The sequence below is a fragment of the Rhinolophus sinicus genome, chromosome 1 (assembly GCF_057876585.1).
Source record: "Rhinolophus sinicus isolate RSI-liver-muscle chromosome 1, RSI-T2T, whole genome shotgun sequence".
Classification (NCBI taxonomy): Eukaryota; Metazoa; Chordata; class Mammalia; order Chiroptera; family Rhinolophidae; genus Rhinolophus; species Rhinolophus sinicus.
In genome coordinates, this window is record NC_142501.1 from 2,105,424 (window position 1) to 2,121,025 (window position 15,602).

At 50.6% G+C, this 15,602-nt stretch overlaps 1 protein-coding gene and 1 long non-coding RNA gene across 2 annotated transcripts; one reads left to right on the forward strand and one right to left on the reverse strand.

Moving 5' to 3' along the window:
- Positions 1-9,197: 9,197 nt before the first annotated feature.
- MIOX (myo-inositol oxygenase) lies at positions 9,198-11,962 on the reverse strand. The gene is made up of 10 exons (XM_019717797.3): positions 11,801-11,962; positions 11,214-11,294; positions 10,863-10,943; positions 10,565-10,727; positions 10,313-10,380; positions 10,066-10,175; positions 9,922-9,989; positions 9,779-9,828; positions 9,581-9,693; positions 9,198-9,491 (listed from the first exon to the last, which is right to left on the reverse strand). Exons 1-10 carry the CDS (start codon positions 11,945-11,947, stop codon positions 9,383-9,385), a joined length of 990 nt encoding a protein of 329 aa, XP_019573356.3. The 5' UTR covers positions 11,948-11,962; the 3' UTR covers positions 9,198-9,382.
- LOC148758994 (uncharacterized) lies at positions 11,301-15,530 on the forward strand. Its single transcript, XR_016020226.1, has 2 exons — positions 11,301-11,701; positions 11,885-15,530. It is a non-coding gene; the product is annotated as an uncharacterized LOC148758994 (long non-coding RNA).
- Positions 15,531-15,602: the final 72 nt, after the last annotated feature.

Genomic DNA, 15,602 nt, shown 5'->3' on the forward strand with positions numbered 1-15,602 from the left:
AACATCGGTGCAACAAGTTCACGAACTTAATTGTCAGACCTTTGTGTGTCTGGCTTTCATGTAGCATGATGTTTTTAAGGCACATTCATGTGGTTCCATGTATCAGAGCTTCATTCGTTTTCATGGCTGAATAATATTCCATTGTACATTTATACCACGTTTTGTTTGTGCATTTATACATCGGTAGGCGCTTGGGTGGTTCCCACCTCTTGGCTGTTGTGAATAAGCTGCTGTGAACATCGGTGTAGAAGTGTCTCTTTTGAGTCCCTGCTCTCAGTTCTTTTGGGTGCCTACCTATGAGTGGAGTGGCAGGATCATATAGCAACTGTGGTTAACTGCTTGAGGAATGACCAAACTTTGGCACGGCAGCTGCACCATTTTAGATTCCCTCCGGCAATGTACCAGGGTTCCAATTTTCCCACATCCCCACTGACACTTATTCCCCCACCTTTTTTTTTTTTTTGCGGTAGCCATCTTAGTGGGTATGAAGTGGTGTCTCACGGTGGTTTTGATTTGCATTCCTTAATGATTAGTGATATTAAGTATCTTCTCGTGCTTATTGGCAATTCATATATCTTTGAAGAAATGTCATCAAGTCCTTTGCCCATTTTTTAATAATTTCTTTGTTTTTTGTTGTTGTAGCTCTTTAATATTCTGGATATTAATCCTGCATCAGATATATGATTAGTTTCCCATTGTGTGGGTCACACATTCACTCCCGTGTCATTTGATGTACTAAAGTTTTTCATTTTCATGAAGTCCAATTTATCTAATTTTTCTTTTACTGCCTGTGTTTTTGGTGTCATCAAGATGTCACTGCCAGGCGCCAGCCCAGTGGCTTAGGCAGTTGGAGCTCCGTGTTCCTAATGCCGAAGGCTGCCGGTTCGATTCCTACATGGGCCAGTGCCAGATGGCTCAGTTGGTTGGAACATGGGTTCTCAACCGCAAGGTAGCCAGTTCGACTCCCGCAAGGGATGGTGGGCTGCACCCCCTGCGACTAACAATGGCAACTGGACCTAGAGCTGAGCTGCGCCCTCCACAACTAAAATTGAAAGGACAACAACTTGACTTGGAAAAATTCCTGGAAGTACACCCTGTTCCCCAATAAAGTCCTGTTAAAAAAAAAAAAAAAAAAAGATATCACTGCCAGATCCAAGATCATAAAGATTTCCCCATTTTCTAAGAGATTTATAATTTCAGTACTCACATTTAGGCCATTAATCATTTTGAGTTAATTTTCAAGTATACGTATATGTGAGATAAGGGTCCAATATCATTATTTTGTGTGTGTCCAGTGTTCTCAGTACCATTTGTTGAAAAGATGACTCCTCTTGGTGCTCTCACTCCAAGGTGGGGAGGCCCCCAAAGTCTGGTCCATTCCTGCACTCACATTGCCAGGTTCCAGCTTAACACCCACCCCTCTTGAGCTCAGCACCATCTCGTCTGGAAATTTTGTGTTTTACACGTTTAACTGAGAATTTAGCCACAAGGAAAGAGACCAAAAATTGATTAGACTTTAAAGGATGGAAAGGAAAACAATAGAGGTCAAGATTATTTCTGCAACGACCATGAGGTCAGACACCCTCCACATGCACCACTGGGAGGTGTCTAAGCCATGAGCCTGTCTGTAGAAGGCGCTGCCATCTTCCACTCACTCTGGCCCTGGACCTGGCAGCTCTCAGGCATCAGGGGTCTTCTGGGGCCTGTTGTGCACATCCTCCCAGCAGCCTTTTCCCAGCGGAGCTCAGCCCCGGTCACGTCCCTGTCTGCCTGCTCACCCAGGGGCAGAGGTGCTCAGAACAGCCACGTGGCTGGTCATGTCTAGTGCAAGGGAGGTGTTACTTCTTTGGGAACCACTTTCTTTGGTGGGGCATTTCCCAGAGTCACTGGGACAGGCAACAACATTTCCACTGGAAGTTACTGGGTGCAGGAATGAGAGGCTCAACACACAGGGTGTTTTCTGCATCCTGACTCGAAGGGCATTGTCTCCAAGCTGGCATCATGGCTGGGTCTTCAACTGGCCACACCAGCATTCCATCAGATCATGATTTGGGGTCATAGGCAGTATGGGGGACCTGTAGATACCTGCCTCTGCTTTATGTCTTTCACTGTGAAGAAGGACTTAAGCAGAGGCCGTGCTGTGCAGGCTACCTCCGTGATGGGCATTCGCTGAGTTAGTGGACAGATGCTGGAGGAAGCACAGGATACAGCAATAGCAAGTCCAACTATACACAAAGCGGTATTGATGACAAATCACTGCCGACATCACCGATGGTGTCCACCATGGTTGCTGCACTTTGGGACAGATGCAGCTGTGAGCTCTAGGGTGGCCATACTGGTGGCCCTTGCGTTTGGTGACAAAGCTACATGTGACCTCTTCTGCCCTCATGGAACCCATGGAGCAAGGGTCAGGGTTCCTGCAAAAAGAAGTTGACTGGCATCCATGGACTAGGTCATCTGGTCTCAGGACCTATTTATATTCTTAGAAATTATGGAGGACCCCAATGAGCTTTTGTTTATGAGGGGGTATTTCTATTAATATTTACCTCACTGGAAATTAAACAAAGAAATTCTTTACTTATTAATTTTATTTAAACATAAAATAAACTTATAACATGTTACAATAATAACAAACTTTTAAATGAAAAGTAACTATTTCCAAAAATATTAAGTGTGGAGTGGCATAGTGTTTTTTAATCAAATATTTTATGTGAAATGTAACCTGGTAATTTTTAGAGCATTGCAGCACACAGCCTTTGAGGTTTCTCTGATTGGACTGTATCTTTCTGCATTCCTTAATGGATGGTTGGTCTTAGGGTTGAAAAAAATTTTTGTTTTATTTATTTTTTTGGCAGGCCCGGTGGCTCAAGTGGTTGGAGCTCCATGCTCCTAACGTCTAAGGCTGCCGGTTTGATTCCCACATGGGCCAGTGGGCTCTCAACCACAAGGTTGCCAGTTCAATTCCTCGAGTCCCGCAAGGGATGGTGGGCTCTGCACCCTGCAACTAAAATTGAACACGGCACCTTGAGCTGAGCTGCCGCTGAGCTCCCAGATGGCTCAGTTGGTTGGAGCGCATCCTCTCAACCACAAGGTTGCCGGTTTGACTCCCGCAAGGGATGGTGGGCTGCGCCCCCTGCAACTAGCAACGGCAACTGGACCTGGAGCTGAGCTGCACCCTCCACAACTAAGACTGAAAGAACAACAACTTGAAGCTGAACGGCACCCTCCACAACTAAGATTGAAAGGACAGTAACTTGACTTGGAAAAAAGTCCTGGAAGTGCACACTGTTCCCCAATAAAGTCCTGCTCCCCTTCCCCAATTAAAAAAAATATTTTTTTTGAAGAGGCAGTTTGACCAAGTTGACAAGTTATTGTGTGTGTGTGTGTATGTGTGTGATTATGGCCAGAGTTACACACTTAAGAAACAAAAACAAAAACTGGAGCATGGCCAGAAAGGGAGGAATGACACTCTAGAAAGTGACAAATTACTCTTTCTGCAAGATGCATGAATAGCACCTGCCAGGTCCCTTACGCGAGGAAAACAGGCTCTGGTCTGCGATAGGGCTACTGAAGTCGAAGTCCTTCGGGAAACCTGCCACCGATGAAGCAGATTCTCCCCCAGCCCAGCAGTACTGAGAATATCACACTGTGCCTCTGCGTGCCCACTCCCAGGGCACAGATCCTGGTGCAGGGACCACAAGCCCTTCCCTCCCAACTACAGCTGACTGAACAAGATGAGCACATACCCCAAGGGCGGCCAATCCAAGGGCTGGCTGGAAACTTCTGTGGCCTGGTATAGAAAGAGGAGGTGGGCCAGATCCCACACCTTAGAATCTAAACTAAGAAAAACCAAGGAATCAGAACCACGTGGTTTCATGACACACAGGAACTATGGGAACCCATGAGTACAAGAATAGTCTCCATGAAGTAGAAGATGATGGGCAAAAATCCGAGACATCAAGCAAACGTGCTTCCATAAGAGTGGCATAGGTTTTCATTTTTGCAAAATCTCTTTAGAGCCTGGCTACTTATATCTGCTTCTGATCAATCTGTTGCAATAGATTTTTGGTCAAAATACATGATGAAAATCTGGCCTCACACAGACCAGTAGTTGGAAAATGGAAGAGTATTTTAGAAGCCTTTTCAGAGCATTGTGGATATTCTTCTTTTATACCACATCGAAACTCAAAACTCAAAACTGAAAAGAAAAAAAAAAAACCCACAAAAAACCTCTAAGTAGTAGTTTCTCATGAGTCCATGACACCACTGCAATTTGGAAATTGAAACCGTACCAGTGAGCTTTTTTCCTCTTTCACGTGAAAATCCTTTCGGGCATCTTGCATGATTTTGGAGTATTATATAGTGGTCATTTGGAAAATATTGGTTCATTGAATTATGCAGATCTTCTAAATGTTGACACATTCCATTGTACAATCTCAAAAAAAATCACAGTCACTAATATCACTATCGATCTCATCAGAAAAATCTTTAAGTATGAGTAAGCTGTCAAGTTCACAGCAATGGACAGTGTTTCCTGCTGGTCTCAGTTTATTGATAGTAATGCCACCAGCTATAGATGCCTAGGGGACACTCACCTGGGCCCACAGACATTTCCCCTTCCACTGGACAGGTCTTTGTGGTTCTTATTGTGATCACAAGACGCCCTTCACCAATAACCATTGGGGAACTTTAAAAGAAAAAGTTTATTACTTACAGGCCCTGGGTGTACAAGGCATGCCAGGGGACACACAGTGAGATAGGTAGGGGAGGGAGGGAGGGAGGGAGGGAGGGAGGGAGGGAGGGAGGGAGGGAGGGAGGGAGGGAGAGCATAGGCCCGGGGTGCTGCTTTTATTGGTGTCAAGGTGAGTCCTAGGGTTTCACAGGACTCTTTATTGGTAAATTTAAAACATAAGAGGGGTATTTAGCGTGCAGGACAAGAGAAAAAAGACAAGTAGCTGAAACGGTCAGTTATCAAAACCAATTAGTATCTCTTAAAACAAAGGAGCCTCAGTGGGAGGGAGGTGGCTTGGCTGTTTGTCGAGTCCTGTGGCTGCTATGTGTTCATTCTAGACAGCCACTTTGGAGCGGAGGTCTCAGCAATCAAAGCTTAAGTCAGGCATTTGCATCACAAAAGCCTGTTGTCAGAGCTTCCACTACACATAGGTTTTTCCCAAATCCTAATTTTTGCTTCAAAGCTAAATTTTACCATTGGCAACACATGATGTCATTGTTTTCCTTGAAGTGACAATCTCACTGCTAATTTTTTTTTTTTAAAGATTTTATTGGGGAAGGGGAACAGGACTTTATTGGGGAACAGTGTGCACTTCCAGGACTTTTCTCCAACTCAAGTTGTTGTCCTTTCAATCTTAGTTGTGGAGGGTTCTGTTCAGCTTCAAGTTGTTGTTCTTTCGGTCTTAGTTGTGGAGGGCGCAGCTCAGCTCCAGGTCCAGTTGCCGTTGCTAGTTGCAGGGGGCACAGCCCACCATCCCTTGCGGGAGTCGAACCGGCAACCTTGTGGTTGAGAGGACACGCTCCAACCAACTGAGCCATCTGGGAGCTCAGCGGCAGCTCAGCGGCAGCTCAGCTCAAGGTGCCATGTTCAATTTTAGTTGCAGGGGGTGCTGCCCACCATCCCTTGTGGGAGTCGAGGAATTGAACTGGCAACCTTGTGGTTGAGAGCCCACTGGCCCATGTGGGAATCGAACCGGCAGCCTTCGGAGTTAGGAGCACGGAGCTCTAACCGCCTGAGCCACTGGGCTGGCCACTTTGTTAATTTTTAAGAAAATGCCTGCTAAATGCCCTAGACTGAGTAACTGTAGTTTGTCTAACAGTTATTCTTCCAAGTGAAGATGACTGGTTGAGCTGGAAATTCAGTCACCAAGTGACTTGAGGCAGTTGTCACATTTAATAGCCCCAGAAGTGCTTCATGTGCACTTCTCATTTTGTCACACAAAATATTAAAAAGACCCCTACTCCAGGATGGAGACTTAATAATCTTAATAACTTTTACTACTTCATCAAAGACATTCTTGAGTAAAACTGATGTTTTCCTTACTGGGTGTGTGTGGCGTTAAAGGACACAGGCCTGGCAGTCGGGGCCACTGTCTCCAGGGCGGCAGCACTTTGACCCACTATCACATTTACATCACCATTGTGTCAACTCAGTGAAAAGGGCAAATAATGGCTCAGTATATTATAAAAACAGCATTGACTTCACGGACCCCTGAAAGGGTTGCAGGGACCCCGAGGCAGCCACAGACCACACTCTAAGAACTGCCATTTAAGCACAGTCACACACTCTGGTTTCAGTCCATGCTCAAGGCAACTGCTCTCCTGGCTCTGTCCCCACTCTCCACCCCTGCAGGATCTCGCCTCACACTCTACACGACAAGCGTCTTCTGCAAGGGGCCCTGTGTCAGAAACCCAGCTCATGAGAAAAAGTTTCAGTCCAGTTCAAGTCATGTCCCAGGGGGTGTCCCTCGATGTCCACCCACTTCCTGAGCACAGCGAGGGTTCTCAGGGTACTGCCAGTCTTTTCGGGCACAGCCAGGGTTTCTCAGGGTACCATGCTGGAACAATAGTGGCTTACAGCCAAGGTGCTTACATATTCTTGATGGCAGCTGGTTGAAACACAGGAAGCAAACATCAGCCTGTACCCCAACAAGGGGTCTTCCTGCACCACAGTCTCGCTGGTGGCTGGGCGAGACACAGGAAGCAAACATCCGCCGATTCCACTACATGGTGGTATGTTCCCAAGCAAACAGTCAAGTGGTCCATCAATCAGGGATGGAGGGCAATTCTCCATAGTGCAGAATCATTTGCTAGTGCTGTGCGTTGGCCCCACAATGTGTGCCCGCTCCACAGGGCGAGGGCTCCAAGTCCTCCCCAACCTGAGGGTGAGGTACCACCTTGACCTCACCCGCAATTTCCACCGGGGACTCAACAAGCGTTTCCTCCTGGGACTGTAAGTCCCGCATCCGGGCTGCCCCAGCAAGCACTTCCCAGCCCACACAGCTGCAATGACCTTCACTTTCTCCAGCCTCTGTTGCTTGGAGACTCATCCACGTCTTCCCAGCCCTTCACGGGGTCCAGCTCTCCGGCAGCTGCATGTCTTCTTCTATGCTGGCCGGAGAGCCATCCACATCCTCCCACCCCTCCTTGGGGGTCCAACTCGTGAGAACAGTGTGTGGGACACATGTTCCTCTGCCCAGAGTCAGACACCATTCCTACCTGGCCGGAATCCTGCTCACCGTGCGAGGCATCCGAGTGGGTGGTGGCCATGGCACAAGACATGCACAACTTTAGGAGCCCACGGCAGCAGCAGACTACCAAAAAGGAAGATGACGCCCGCCACAGCCAACAGGGTGGTGTGCCATCCAGAGGCTTGAGAGGACCACCAATTGACGGAGGGGTTACGTTTCTCCCTGGCAGATCTCATTTCCTGCTCCCAGCACCACTCCTCACAGGCTTCCTGAGACTGAGTGTTCATACACACAAACTGCTCCACCGCCCTTCGGAGTTTTGGCTGGCACCGTACCCTGCTCGCTGAGCCATGTGTCATGCAGGGACTGTGGTCCCACTCCCCACACAAGAATGCAGGATATGGTGAGGCCAAAAAGGAACACCCACGGAGCCATAGATAGGGGAGTCATACCACTATAGTCTCAATGGCGGCTGGGTTGGAGATACAGGAAGCAGGAGCCACACGATCCTCAATCTACAATCCACTTGCTAGCAGCAATCTGCCGTCCGCTTCTCTGTCAAACCACCAACCCCCTTGCTAGCGTAGCCACGGCAGTTATATTAGTGGCTAACGGTAACAGCTGATGGCCACCCAGCCACAGCAGGTGGCCATCTGATTACAGCTGATGGTCATCTAATAACCAAGCCAGCACCTTTCCACATGAGGCTGAGAGCATGGAAACTGCTCTCTGGGACTCTGTCCTCACAATGCTGAAATCTGTACCTTCTTAATACAGACAAATTGATTGCCTGTATGCCAGGGAATCCACCTTTGCAAATCCGTAAATTGGGAGAAAGATTGGAGCATTTCCTGTATGAGGGGTAACCAATAGCACAGGAGAGAGCTGCTCCCCACAGCAGGGTCCACCTGAGGGGTGGCAGGCTGCGTGGAGCCAAGTGGAGCCTTCTGAGGGGTTAAGGACACTGTTGGATGAACCTGAACACAGGGGCTCTGACAACACAAAAGCTGGCCTGTTCCTCCTGATAAAGCTCATGCCACCATTTCTGAAGTGCGCCTCCCCCAAGCCGCACTTGAATCTAGCCAGAGGGGACCACAGGCAGCAAATTCTGACAAAAGGAAGTTCCTGCAAATGATCCACTTTCTTCAAAGTGAACTGCTAGAAAACAGGGGGAAGTCAGCTGAACTGTGGCCCGGAGGGGTCCACACGGGGACGCAACCACACGGGAAAGGAGGTGACTGGCTGAGCCAAGGTCGGGGCTGCACGTCGGGCATGGGAGGGCGCTGGGGTTTTCATTCTTGGGTCACATTCATGGCAATTAATCTGTATATCTGTTATATGATGTTTTCTATAGTGTGTGCTTTTAGCTATGAGGTCTCTTGTTTTGTTTAAGAACACTGAGCCCAGGACAGCCAGATAGCTCAGTTGGTTGGAGCACGAGCTCTGAACAACAGGGTTGCTGGTTCGATCCCCACATGGGCCAACGAGCTGCGCTCTCCACAAGTAGATTGAAGACAACGAACTGCCCCTGAGCTGCTGAAGAGGCGGCCGGATGGCTCAGTTGGTTAGAGCGCGAGCTCTCAACAAGGTTGCCAGTTCAATTCCCGTATGGGATGGTGGGCTATGCCCCTGCAACTAAAGATTGAAAATGGCGACTGGACTTGGAGCTGATCTGCGCCCTCCTTAACTAGACTGAAGGACAATGACTTGGAGCTGATGGGCCCCAGAGAAACACACTGTTCTCCAATATTCCCCAGTGAAAAATTAACAAAACAAAACAAAACACTGAGCCCAGAGAACTTGGTGACAGTTTTGAAAATGTGGGGGTAAGTAGAGTGACCCTAGGTTCTGATACTGGAGCTGGGAGGACGAGCAAGATGTTTATGGTGACAGGCACAGCAGGACACACATGTCCAAGAAGCCACAGACTTGCCTGCCCTGCTGCCACAACACGCTGGCCTCAACGTGCCGACCTCAGTGACAGTCACACTCAAGCTGCTTCAAGGTCTTTATTGCCACCAGGCAGAGTGGATTAAGGTGGGGAGCAAGACCATAGGTGGGTGTGTGGGGTCCCCCAGAGAGGCTGGGGTGAGCTGTCACTGTGCCTGACAATGGCTCTCACCCTGGGGCACTCTACTCACATTTACATGAGTGAGAGAACAGCAGGGTGGGCAGGCTGTTCACCAGCTCAGGACACCGGGGCAGTACTTGTCAATAAGCCCCTGGTAGTAGGGCCGCAGCTTGTCCACGTCTGGCAGGTCAGGACACTTGGTGTACAGGTCAAACTTACTGCATTAAGGGAGGGACAGTGCCTTGTGGAGAAGCCCCCCACATCCCCTTCTGCCCTCCTCCCTCCCAGTCCCCCAGGATGGCCGTACTTGAACTCTTGCACCCAAGGCAGCATGGCCAGGTCCTGCTCACCACACAGCTGCCGGTAGTCGCCACCCGTGTGCCACGGGTAGAAGGAGTGGAATCGGATCATGTAGAAGGCCTGGGGACAGAAGAAGCCACCCAGCGTGCTCCAGGCTGGACTGGGTTGGGCTGGACATTTAGTTTGGCCCCCGCCCCCCGCCTACCTCCGGGGGGAGGGAGAATTTGTTGAACTTCATCATCTGGTACATGTACTCTGCGGGAGAAAAGGTGTCACCACCAGGCGCCCAGAGGCCTGGCCCCCACCACAGGCTGACCATCCCGGCTGCCATCCTCTAATGGGCCTCACCGTCATGGCCCCAGGACATGAGGACGTTCTCCAGCCCGCAGTGAGGCTGGTACATGCCGAGCTCTGTGCTGCAGGGAGAGGGAAGGGGTGAGGGGGGCTCAGGAGAACCCTGGGGAGGGGAGACCAGCAGTGGTGGAGGGGTACCTGTATCGAGGGTCCTGGAGATCAGGGTTGTCCTGGAAGGTGGAGTCACAGAAAACCACAGAGGCCTGGGGACGGCAGCCCACTGGGAAGGTGTCTCCAACGACTGCCCACTGGGGATGAACAGGCAGCCATGGGTGGGCGTGACGGGCCTGCCCACCAAGTGGATGCCCTGAGTCCAGCGCTGAGGCTGAGCCCAGAGCGGAGGCTGTGCCGGCCCTGCCCTGCCACCCCCATTCCCTGCCCTCACCTGGGGCTCCCCCGCCAGAGCCAGGACCTTCCCCAGGTCGTGCAGGAGGCCCACGAGGTGGAACCAGTCTGGGAGGGAGAGGAACAGGGTGGGCTAGTGGGGGAGCTGGGGCCAGGCCACAGGAGGTACAAGCTCCTGCGGGGGGAACAGGGCCTGCTGGGAAGGGGCACCCCCTCTCCGTCTGCCTCCCCACCCCCGCAGCTCTTGGAGGCTGCACCCCCATGAGCCGGAAGGAGCAGGGCGGGGTCGCACCCTTGTCAGGGTGGGCCTTCCGGATGCCCTCCGCCGTCTGGAAGGCATGGAAAGAGTTGGGGAAGTCCACGTCTGGGTCCGACTCGTCTATCAGCCCGTCCAGCATGTCCACAGCCTCCAACACAGTCATTTTCTTGTAGGAGAAGCCCCCGAACTGGGCGTGCTGGGCCAGGAAAGGAGAGGTCAGCACGACCAGGGGCCGGCCGGACCAGGGCCTGTCCCGCTCCATCCACTTGGCACTGGGGGTGGGGGAGGCGGTGCCACCCTCGGAGTCGCTGCAGAGGAGTCAGCCGGGTACCTTCTTCTTGACGAAGTCCACCGTCTGCTGCGAGTGCATGAGCTTGTAGGTGGCGAAGACGCGGTCCAGGAGCGGGCCGGACTGCAAGCCAGAGGGTCAGCCAGACGCCTCCCAGCCCCTGCGCTTCCCACCCCGGCCGCCCACCGCCTCCCTCTCCCAGGCCTGGCCCCACTGGTGTGAACCCGGGCTTCCCGAAGGGCGGGCCCTGGAGCTGAGCCAACGGTGCGCGCTGCCCTCCCCAGGGAAGGGTCGGGCTGGGGAGGAGAGCGGGGGCGTGGTGGGGGCCGGGGCGGGGGTTGAGGGTGGGGCCCGGCGGGATTAGGGGCCTGGTACGTAGGGCGGGGTCCTCACGGTGTAGTTCCGGAAGCTGCCCTTGTCTTTGGCCGCCTGCGGGTCCAGCTCAGGCCGGTAGACCAGGGAAGGGTCGGGGCCCTGTTTGGGTGGGGATTGAACCCACTTCACCAGGATGCTCCATCAGAAAGTGCGGCCACCCCCCCCCCCAAGGGCGCGAGACTAAGCCGGGGATCAGCAGCCGAGGCAGGCGGCTGCCCCAGAGCACAGGTCCTCCCAAGCACAACCATCTCTGGCCCCTGCACAGCTAGCGGCCTTAGCAGGCTGGAGGCGCTTTGTCACGCCCGCCAGGTGTCCTTGTCTGCAGGGCAGATGTCAGTGGATGCCTGCCTCCTGGGGTGACGCTGTGTGGGAGCACAGCACCCCCACGTGGCATCGCCTTCTCAAGACCTGGGTCTACTGGGAGCCCAGGGCTGACCCTGCCACAGCTGTACCACAACAGGAAAGAGGAAGCCCTTTGGCTGGAGGAGCAGGCTGGTGGGAACCAGGTGAGAGGGGAGCGGCCGCTGCTGAGCCTTGCATGAGGGACAGGCGGCCAGCAGTGAGCAGGCAGTAGGACCACTCTGCGTGGGGTCTAGGGAACTCACCACAGCCACCTTCATCCTGAGGGAGCAGAGCTGGCAGGTGGGTAAGAGACTCACGGGGCTGTGTGCCCCTATATATGCCCACAGGTTACATAAGTGACCGGACACCACCCAGCCCCTTGACCTCGGCCCTTGGTAATGAGTGACCATCCACCCTCCTGCTGGCCTCAGAAGTTAATGTGTCAGCATGGGAGCAGCCCCAGCCCCCCTCTACCTGAGATCAGACTCCCGGAGCAACTGGATGGCTCAGGATGTCCTGCCGCTTTGCCCACAGGCTTTGACTACTGCTGTACCCACAGTAGGCCTCTCCCAACGGGTGGTGCAGACCCCGATGGACTTCCCTGTCACCACAGGCACCTGGGATTCCACTGGGCAGGGCTGGTTTCATAACAAGTTATTCTGACACTTGTTAAAATACGAAGACTTTACTCAAGGCTATATTGCAGCAGGCAGGAGCAATCGGGCTCTGCTCTGAATACAGCAAAGACAGCTGGGGATTTATAGCCACTAAGCAGAGTAAGGGGACAGGGAGTCAGTACTCCAGACCCAGGGAAAGCCCTAAGACTGAAAATCTACCTCTGTACGTGGAGGGCAGGGAAAGACCAAAGAAAGAGTCTGCCACTCCAGTCTGGTATTTCATAGAGTTTATTAAGGGAAACTGACCCTCCAGGCATGTTGTAGGCACCTGCACGATGAAGCGGATCCCCCACCCCCACTCTGCTCAGCTTGAACCGAAGAACTGTGTAGGGGGCAGAGTCATGGCACTATTACAGGAATGCTACCAGGTATGGAAAGTGCTTGACGTGTTGACCAGGTCAAGACAATGGCCTGTTCTGGGAACCAGCGCGTAGCAGGAGGCAAGGGAGGGCTGCTGATTTATGTCAGAATGAACATCAGTTATGATCAGACAGCCTCTACGTGGGCTTTGCAGTAAGCACTCTCCCTCTCGGCCCTAGTCCAGCTCATGTCCCAAAGCGTCCTATCTTGGAACAGCCTCTCCTGGGCGGGGTGTGGGGGGGTGGAGTTGTCAATAGATGGAAGATTGCTAAGAGAAGACATCCAAGGTAGAGGCATTCTTGCTGAAGGCAGGGCAGGATGATGAGATCTCAAGGGTGGGGCCTCTGCTAATCCTGGGTGAGGCTGTGTAAAGCCAAGGGCTCTGAGAAGCCTAACTGAAGTTTGGTCAAGGTGGGGGGTCTCTGCCAGGCTCTAGGGGTGAGGGGCTCCATTTAGTCTGGGCAGAGGTGCTTTCAAAAATCACTGATCATGTATGGGCTGGGTCTAGGTAGTGAGGACACAGTGGGGTCCAAACTGGCAAGCATGCCTGCCTGAGACATTCTCTAAGGAAGAGGCAGACACAGAGTAAAACGAGTCTTTGTACTGGAAGAGACGGTGCTAGTGGGGCTACACCTCATGGGCTGGTGGGCATGTGGGTCAGAACCCATTCTGGGCTTCACTATGAGGCAAGAACCCTGTGGGAGGGCCGGCCCAGTGGCTCAGGCGGTTGGAGCTCCGCGCTCCTAATGACGAAGGCTGCCGGTTCGGTTCCCACATGGGCCAGTGGGCTCTCAATTGCAAGGTTGCTGGTTCGACTTATCCACTCCCACAAGGGATGGTGGGCTGTGCCCTCTCCAACTAACAATGGCAACTGGACCTGGAGCTGATCTGCGCCATACACAATTAAGATTGAAAGGACAACTTGACTTGGAAAAAGACCTGGAAGTACATGCTATTTCCCAATAAAGTCCTGTTCCCCTTCCCCAATAAAAAATCTTAAAGAAAAAAAAAAGAACCCTGTGGGAGGTTACTCTTACTACCAGGGACTCCTCCTGTCCACACTGAAAATAAACAGAGGTGCTGCTTCCCCCCTAGCCCCCCATTTAAAATGCAAAGCTCAACTTGCCTTCAGGGCTCTCAGCCCCTGTCCTGTCCCAGTAGCACCTTGAACTTCCCAAATGTGTCATTTACATACTTTACCTTTGAGGTTTGTTTCCTTCTGACTCCTCCCACTAGAATGTCAGAGTTGCAGAGGTTGGAGGAATATGTTTTATTCCCTAATGTTCCTGCATTTCCCAGAGAGATGGAGGGGGGATCCAGAGAGGAAGCTGGATCACCCCAAAATAGGTGGTGGCTTGGACCCAGAGGAGGAGCAAAAATGGCTGGTCTACAGGATTTGGATGAGGGAGATGGGAGAAGTGTAAACTATAGTAGAAACAGTCCCTTTAAAATGGAGGTGGCGCTGTCATCCCAGAGGAATTGCTTGGCACATCTTATGCTTCAAACCTCTGGAATGTTAAAACGGCAAAACAACCTTGTTTCCCAAGTTACTGTGCAAGGATAACAAGAAAGCAATTATGACTACTAGACTGGTGGCTATAAGATGAAAATTTAAAACATGGTTTAGAATTAGTGTCACTATGTTAGCTTATCTGCACCAATAGAAATGCCTTCTTTTTATTGATGTAACTGTCCCCCTTCCCGTCTCATAAATACCCCTTGCTTTTGTCTCCTAATCGGAGTATTATTTGGGCTTCTGCCTGAGGCAGTACTTCCCAAATAGCTATTTTTTCAATCTCAAATAAATGCTTGTTTTCTCTCACTTTCAATGCCCTTTTACTTTTAGGTTAACATCTGGTGTCAGGAGTGGGATCTAAAGTGGCCTCACCTTCATGGATTGGCATCCCCTGAAACCGGATCTCATATCTATAGAGCCTCTATTGTGTTTACTGCTTCTATGGCCTGCTCTCTTTTTGACTGTGAAGTCCTGTTAAGTTTGGATCTCCCTGCTTTTTTGGTTGAGTTCAAATGCCTTTATTTGACATCACGAGGGTTTTTTTCCCTCAAGGGAGGGGTTTTTCCTTCAAGAGGGGTGATTTCCCTAGGCATCATTGTCCAGATCCTGGCATGCAGCAGGGTACCACAGGAGCTTGCTACCCCTGTGGGAAAGAATCTTTTTCTCTCAGGAGGGACTTTTCACAGCTCTCATGCTTGTAAGAAATGCCCTGGGGGATGAGAAGCTCTCCAGAGGTTTCCCTGGTGGGTGAGGAGTCATTTGACTACAGGCTCTCTCATTTCCCTTTCTTGTCTCTGTCTGTTGTGTTGTTTGTCGTAGAAACAGGTTTGCAGGGAAAGGAATCCCAATCTCTCAGGGACAATGGAATACATTCTTTGATAAGCAGCTTCTAAAAGACAAAATAACTTCTTAAATGAACCTTTGGCTGCCTGAGCAGGTGCTTTAACATTTTCTATTGTTATTCCTGTCTGAAACCTGACAAGACATTTCAAAGAATTTAATAACTCTATAATCAGAAATTTGGCAAAATTAAAAATCTGATAGGATTTTTTAAAGTCTCCAGTAACTTCCAAGGTCTTTCTACAGATAAACAGAAATGTAAGCACAGCCCACAACTGTCTGAGACAAAAAAAAAAAAAAAAAAGGAAAAATATGGGAAAAGAAAACTTTTTTAAAAACAGCAGCAGCTGAAATGGTTCCCTTGCCTAAGCAGCTCCCTAGTCTCCTTAAAAAATTGTTTATCGTGGGCAAATAAAATTTTTTAAGCCTTAACCATCGGAATGAATAAACTTAACTGTTATAAATTAATGGGCTTTTGCCTTATTTTATCTCTTTCATGGCTAAAATTTAAAAAGCAAATAAAACTATTATGTTTCTGGTTCTGTCTCTATATGCATGTATATCTACCTCTCGAGGATTAATAAAATTGATTTGTAAAGAGCTCTGTCTAATTGGCTTAAAGGAATTAAATGCTTATATGAATTAAGAAATATAACAGAAACTAACCCAAAT